Genomic DNA, 7,420 nt, shown 5'->3' with positions numbered 1-7,420 from the left:
ATATGTATGTTTATAAGGTAGATTGGCCTATAGTGGTCATTCTACATGTATGTGTGGTTGTTGTCAATTTTAGAATCCCATGGAATAATAAATGAGCTGGAATGGTTTCATCTACTTATTTATAGTAGGGATTAACTAGTTTTTAAAGATTTAAGATACAAAGCCCATAAAATTGTCCAGGACTTGTATCTTCCAGGGTATTTTTTTAAAATAATTTTGTCAACTTCGAAGACAATATATTATTACTCTCTTTAGGTTTTCTACCACCTTCTGAAATAATCTTGATAATTTATATTTTTCTAGGAAAAAATGTTTCTTTTCAAAAAAGTTATGAATTTGTTATTTTAAGGTCAAAGATTGTACACACTTTTTTAATTTCCCCAAAACTGGTACCTAAGGCTTCTCTTCCTTATTTCAGAAGTGTATTTGCAACTTTTCTTTTTTTTTTTTTTTCTGATCAGACTTAACAAGGGTTTTGTCTTCTTCATACACTACCTCAAAGAAGTAGCTTTGGGGTTTGTACACAAAGTCCATCGTTTGAGGTCCCCCCACCCCTGTTTCTGTGTCCTTAATTCAGTTTATTATCTCCTAGTGCTTTTTTAAAGATGTATTTACTGCTTCTTTTCTTAATTACTAAATCTTTTAACACCTTGTTATTTCAAATAAGTGGACAAAGGCTGTAAAATCCTCTAAGTGCCACTTCAGCCATATTCAATAAGTATTAATTGGAAGAGCTTTTGTCTTTTAAACTCATAGATGGTTTATAGTTTGTCTTTATTTCCTCTTTAACCCAAGAGTTATTTAAAGAACTGTGTATTTTTTCCCCAGATGGATGGATTATGGTAGATGGATTCACCATTTGTTATTATTTAATTTTAAAGTATTTTGTTCAGAAATATAGATTCTGGTTTCTACTCTTTAGATTTTATGGAATTTTTCCTAGTAGACAAATACAGGATCAAATTTTCTGAGTGGTCCAGAGATTAAATAAAATAAACTCACTATTTTATAAATAAAATTTTTGTAAGTATCTAAGATATATATATATATATATATACACACATATACATATATATGTATATGAATATATATATTAATCAAGATTATCAAATGTATTTTAAAATTTTGTTGCCTGGATTTATTAATTTTTTTGAAAACTTGTATTAAATTTTCATACCATGACTATGGTTATTCCTGTCTCCTTCTAGTTCCATCATTTTGGGTTTTTGTTATTTGTTGTTGAGATTTTGCTGTTTTGGTTTGCTTTCTGTTTTACAGTTTTGTCCTGCCTACAGTTTCATGACTATTGAACGTTTTTGTCAAATTTTTTGTATTACTTTGCTCTCGGATGTCATGTATTTTAACAGCAGAAATTTGGACTTTTTCTTTAAAACTCTAAAATTTGTTATTATTTATTTATTTACTTATTCATTTGTCCTATTGTTTTGGTACCAGGGCACTTACCACTGAGTCACATCCCCAGACCTTTTAATTTTTTTCTTTTGAAACAGAGCCTCGAGGCGGGGCGCTTGAGCTGCTCGGGAAGTGGTGGTTGGTGCGGGAGCGTAGGTAGTTCTGCTGAGGTAACGACTGGGAAAGTCGCGGTCTCGGGAGCCGGACCGCATCGTTCCGGCATCAGTGATGGCTCAAGAAGCAATGGACTATGATCTTCAGGTGCAGTTAGATCATGCTACAGAACAGCTTGCTCCCACTGAAGTGGTCAGCAGCCAAGGGAGACCACCCCTCCTTCAACCTGTTCCTGTTGAAGGAGTCAGCAGTCAAGAAAGACCATCCCTTCTCCAGCCTGTTCCTGTTGAAGGAGTCAACAGCCATGGGGGACCACCCCTCCCCCAGCCTGCTCCTGCTGAAGGAGTCAGCAGCCAGGGGGTACTACCCCTGCTCCACCCTGCTCCACACATATCCATTGACCTGACTGAGGAAGTGGAGCTCTCAGAAGATAATGTGCAGAACATTAATCCTGGGGCTTCAGAAGAGCATAGACAGGGATCTGGTGCTAACCATACTCTCCAAGCAGCTTCCTTGGATTCAATGAACAGCTTCATCAGTGGGCTGCAGAGACTTCATGGAATGCTGGAATTTCTGAGACCTCCACCTTCAGACCAAAGTGTGGGGCCAGTGAGAGCAAGGAGGAGGAGGGGGTCCACTTCTCGGAGGGCAAGAAAGAGCTTCAGGGTCTCAGAGGACCGACAATGCCAGGTTGAGAGCACCACTGGATGCTTACTTTCAGGTGAGCAGGACCCAGCCTCACTTTCCAGCTGCATCTTATGATTCAGAGACTAGGGATCCTGTACCTGAAGACTTGCCAGTGTCAAGCAGTTCTGATTCTGACAGTGAGAGCTCTGCAGAGTATGAAGAGGTTGTTGTCCCTGCAGAAGAGACTGAAGCTGTCATTTCAGAAGAGCAACTGGGAGATGTCTCAGCAGACCAAGAAGTTACATTTATCAGTGGAGACAAGACCCTTCCCAAACAGCAGTCTCCCCAGAAATCCAATCCTACTCTACCTTCTGCTTCTACGGATGAAGAAGAAGGGGATACTTGCACAATATGTTTGGAACAGTGGACCAATGCTGGCGACCACCGGCTCTCAGCATTACGCTGTGGGCACCTCTTTGGGTATAGATGCATTTCTAAGTGGCTTAAAGGACAAGCACGAAAATGTCCCCAGTGCAACAAGAAAGCCAAGCACAATGACATCATTGTCCTTTATGCCCGAACCCTCAGAGCTTTGGACACCAGTGAACAAGAGCGGGTGAAAAGTGCTTTACTGAAGGAGCAAATGCTCAGAAAGCAGGCTGAGTTAGAGTCTGCACAGTGCCGACTTCAACTTCAAGTTCTCACTGATGAATGCACTAAACTTCACAGTCGCGTCCAGGATTTGCAAAAACTTGTTATACAGCATCGAGATCAGATTGCACAGCAACCCGGGAGCTCCCAGGCAAGTTTCCTAAACTGCCTGCCCTCCAGCCAGGGCCAGCACAAGTACCACTTCCAAAAGACCTTCACAGTATCTCAGACAGGAAACTGCCGAATCATGGCATACTGTGATGCTATGAGCTGCCTGGTGATATCACAGCCTTCTCCTCAGGCTTCCTTCCTTCCAGGCTTTGGTGTTAAGATGTTGAGTACTGCCAACATGAAAAGCAGTCAGTATATTCCAATGCATGGCAAACAGATCCGAGGACTGGCTTTTAGTAGTCGTTCCAAAGGCTTGCTGCTCTCTGCTTCTCTAGACAATACTATTAAACTGACTAGCCTGGAGACCAATACTGTTGTCCAGACTTACAATACCGGACGTCCCGTCTGGAGCTGTTGCTGGTGCCATGATGAAAACAATTACATCTATGCCGGACTAGCCAATGGTTCGATTCTAGTCTATGACCTGAGAAACACAAGTTGTCATATGCAGGAGTTAGTACCTCAGAAGGCCAGATGCCCACTGGTATCTCTTTCATATATACCGAGAGCTGCCTCCGCTGTATTTCCATATGGTGGGGTGCTAGCTGGAACATTGGAGAATGCTTCCTTCTGGGAGCTAAAAGTGGGCTTCTCTCATTGGCCTCATGTGCTGCCCTTAGAGCCAGGGGGCTATGTAGACTTTCAGACGGAGAGCCGCACCCGACACTGTCTTGTGACCTACAGGCCTGATAAAAACCACAACACCCTACGAAGTGTGCTGCTGGAAATGTCCTACAAACTGGATGATGCTGGAGAACCAATTTGTTCCTGCCACCCTGTGCAAACATTCTTTGGGGGACCCACTTGCAAACTATTGACCAAGAGTGCCATTTTTCAAAGCCCAGAGAATGATGGTAGCATCCTGGTGTGTACTGGGGATGAAGCATCAAACTCTGCTCTGCTGTGGGATGCTGGCAGTGGCTCATTGCTACAGGACCTGCAGACTGATCAGCCTGTTTTGGATATCTGCCCATTTGAGGTGAACCATAACAGCTACTTGGCTACCTTAACAGAGAAGACTGTCCACTTCTATAAGTGGGAGTGACCTTGGTCTTAAGACCCTTCAGACAGGCTGCTGGTTAACTTTAAATGTTGTTTGCTATTACCTAGCAGCCCTGAACAATATCCCTGCTTATTGTCTGCAAGCTAGAATTTGAGGATCATGGTTCATTTGGATTAGTATGATTCTAGAAATCCAGATCACCAAAACACTATGGATTGTGTATCTGCTATGTCCATCCAAGGAGTGACTGGTATTCCATCTATATTATCCATTTCTCAGGTTATAAGCTTTCATGAACCTTTCATAAATCTTTGCTTTAGAGAGTCCTCTTAGTAGTCATTTAGGACAGGAGGATGCACCAAACATTTTCTGGGGGATATGATGTCCACCTGAGTCATTTTGTCTATTGGGCTAATTGCCTTATTGTGTTGCATCCTAAGGGGCTAACCCGCTTCCTGCTTAGTGGATGCAAAAGTCTTTTTTCTGTTGAACATAAGAGGGCACTGTAGAACCTTGTGTAGAATTTGATTTATTTTAAGCTTATAGGCTCATTAACCTTTTATTAACTAGATGCTCTTGTCCCCAACAGAAGCGTGTGGTAGTACACATCTGGTATACTTTATTGTATCAGTAATCATGTTCCAGGCACATAGTGCTAAGGCGTTCATTAAGTCGAACGAGAGACATGGCTAATGAGCAGTATGGGGCCTTGGCTAATGCTGAATATATTAAGCTTATTACATTGTTAGACTAAGGAAAGGGACCAATTGTTGGAGCATTCTTTTCCAGATAGATTAGGAACTCGGGATTGGTTATCTAAGCCAGTGTTTCAAGACTACTATTCTTCCCTTCTGCTAGAAAAGGATCAAGGCTTTTACTTGAATCTCCCCTAATATCAGATCAGGATCTAGGAACTAAAGAGAACAAGAAAAGCTGTTCAGATTGTTGTGGAGAAAAGAAGGGCTTGTTTTTCTCCCATTTTCATAAGAGATCCTATCTGAATAAAGCCAATTCCTCAAAGTGAAGGGGTTTTTGAGCATGTTTATAATACCTAAGTAAAGGCTTCCCCACTTGAAACATGTTTCTGTTCAAGTTTCTCTGATTTGTCTCCCTAACCTTTTCTGTTCAAGTTTCTCTGATTTGTCTCCCTAACCTTAGTAAAATGATTACTCTCAGGAAGATAATTAGTGGTTGGAGACCTATGGGGATGACAGGGAAAGCACTCACCAACTCTCATTGCCCAACATTAGGATCCACTCTCAGGTTGTATTTGTCTGCTTTGCCTCAGGCTTTTCTGGGAAATCACTGTCCATAGCAGTACATTCCTGAAGGTATGGGCAGATCAATATTCTTGGGAGCACATGGCTAATAATGTGATTTTCTTAATTAAATAATTTGTAGAGGAGTTTTCTTCTTCTTCCTTTTTTTTTTTTTTTAATAAAACAGTTCTTATCTGTCAATTCCTTAGTTGTTTCCAGGATTTTCTTACCATCAAGGGATTGATAGAGTAGATTTTCCCGGAAGTTCTAATGGTGTCTTTTAATGACAGCTTTCTGTTAGAGGGTATCTTTCAAAAACCCAATGTATACAGCCTAGGAAAAGCCCCTTTTTCTCAAGAGGAGAGACTCCTTTTGATATGTTGATGATTAAGAGAGCTACCCTGGGGCTGGGGATGTGGCTCAAGCCTGGGTTCGATCCTCAGCACCACATACAAACGAAGATATTGTGTCCGCCAAAAACTAAAAAAATAAATAAATATTAAAAAATTCTCTCTCTCTCTCTCTCTCTCTCTCTCTCTCTAAAAAAAAAGAGAGAGAGAGAGAGCTACCCTGGCCTAGTGCCTCAGTGGCAGAATGGGATTTGAATTAAAAACTAGGAACACATGTAGCTTCAGCACATTACCACAGAAAGGATGTAGACATCAGGCAATGGCCACTTTTCTCTTGAGGCCAGGGCAGTGTTAGGATTTGACTTGCCTTGAAGTAACTGAACTAATGCTGATTGATTCTCCCAAGAATAGGAACCAGGGAATATATTACCAGGGAAGTTGCAAAAATATCAAATCATAGCAGTCTCTGCATTTCTATAGTAAATTCAAGTTTGGTGGGTGGGTGAATGGGGGGGGTCAAACCCAGCACTTCATAAATGCTAAGCATTCGCTTTACTACTTTGCTCTATCCTAAGCCTAAATTTTTATGTTTTAGAAGCAAAGTCACATGACTGACTGATTTTTCTAACAAGAAAACCTTACCCCACTTCCTATCCCCATCCCCACACACAGTTGTAGGAGATCTCATCTATAGACCCAGACTGTACTCTCCTAAGCACATCAGGGTGTTTGTTCTACCATGTTCCTTCTTCATCCCATATCTAAGGTTTTCCCATTTAAGGGTGTGGGGTTAAATTCAAAATGATCTTGTTTTTGTATATATCCTTACACCTGCTTTGAAAATAGGGCAATGGGACTTCTGTTTGTTCAAATTCTGTATGTTTGTTTGTTTGTTTGTTTTTACACAAAAGGTGCACAACTTTTCATTTCTCTGGTTGTACATGATTTAGCGTCATACCATTCATGCAATCATACAAATTCTATATTTTTTATGTTTATGTTTTGTATTTTAATGTTAATATGAAAATAAAAGTTTGCCACGTGTAACAGAATAAAAAAAGAAAAAAGAAACAGAGCCTCACTAAATTGCTGGCCTTGAACTTGCAATCCTCCTGACTCAGCCTTGGAGCCAGTGGGATTACAGGTGTGTGGGGCCACACCTAGTTGAAATGTTTTTAAAATGGAAATTTCAAAACATTCACATAAAGTGCAACTACTTATTTCTCCCCATTTATCTTTTAAAAAATTTATTTTTATTGTAGATGGACCTTTATTTAACTAATTAATTTATATATATGTGGTGCTGAGAATAGAACCCAGTGCCTCAAACATGCTAGGTAAGCTTTCTACCACTGAGCCACAACCCCAGTGCCCCTCCATTCCATTTATCTTTATGTTTTCTATTTATCATTGCTTTGCATTCAGTCTCTTTTTGTTCTCTTTCCTTTATTTAATTAATCTAGTTGTTCCATTTTTTTCTTTTTTTTTTTTTCAGGTGTTAGAAAGATATCCTTTTCTATTCTGCCTAGAGATTACCTTTACATTTTAATGCTCACACTTAAATGTATATATCTTATCAATGTATGTCTAGCAATCCCCTGATCAAGGTGAGAGTTTAAGACTTAGTCCTAGATCCATCTCTGTTTTGAATTTTCTAATCCCTAAACTCTCACATCTATTCTTTACAGGTTGGAGATGTTAGTTCCTATCATTAACAATGGTTTCTATCTATGTTATGTGTCAATAGTTCATTAGACTATCTAACTTTCATGGGTTTTGTCCTGCATCTTTTTTTTGGGGGGTGAGGTGGGGGGGGTAATATGGGAGATTGA

At 40.1% G+C, this 7,420-nt stretch overlaps 1 protein-coding gene across 1 annotated transcript; it reads left to right on the top strand.

Annotated features, from left to right (window-relative positions):
* The first annotated feature begins 1,615 nt into the window (after positions 1–1,615).
* Positions 1,616–6,059, top strand: LOC139701548 (E3 ubiquitin-protein ligase RFWD3-like). The gene is given in 2 exon segments (XM_071600481.1): positions 1,616–2,178; positions 2,180–6,059. Coding segments are annotated over 2 exon segments (2,379 nt in total). The 5' UTR covers positions 1,616–1,641; the 3' UTR covers positions 4,022–6,059.
* The last annotated feature ends 1,361 nt before the right edge of the window (positions 6,060–7,420 follow it).

Source organism: Marmota flaviventris, chromosome 13 (genome assembly GCF_047511675.1).
Source record: "Marmota flaviventris isolate mMarFla1 chromosome 13, mMarFla1.hap1, whole genome shotgun sequence".
NCBI classification, from domain to species: Eukaryota; Metazoa; Chordata; class Mammalia; order Rodentia; family Sciuridae; genus Marmota; species Marmota flaviventris.
Note: the sequence above shows the minus strand (reverse complement) of the source record. Positions and strands in the feature narration are given on the sequence as shown.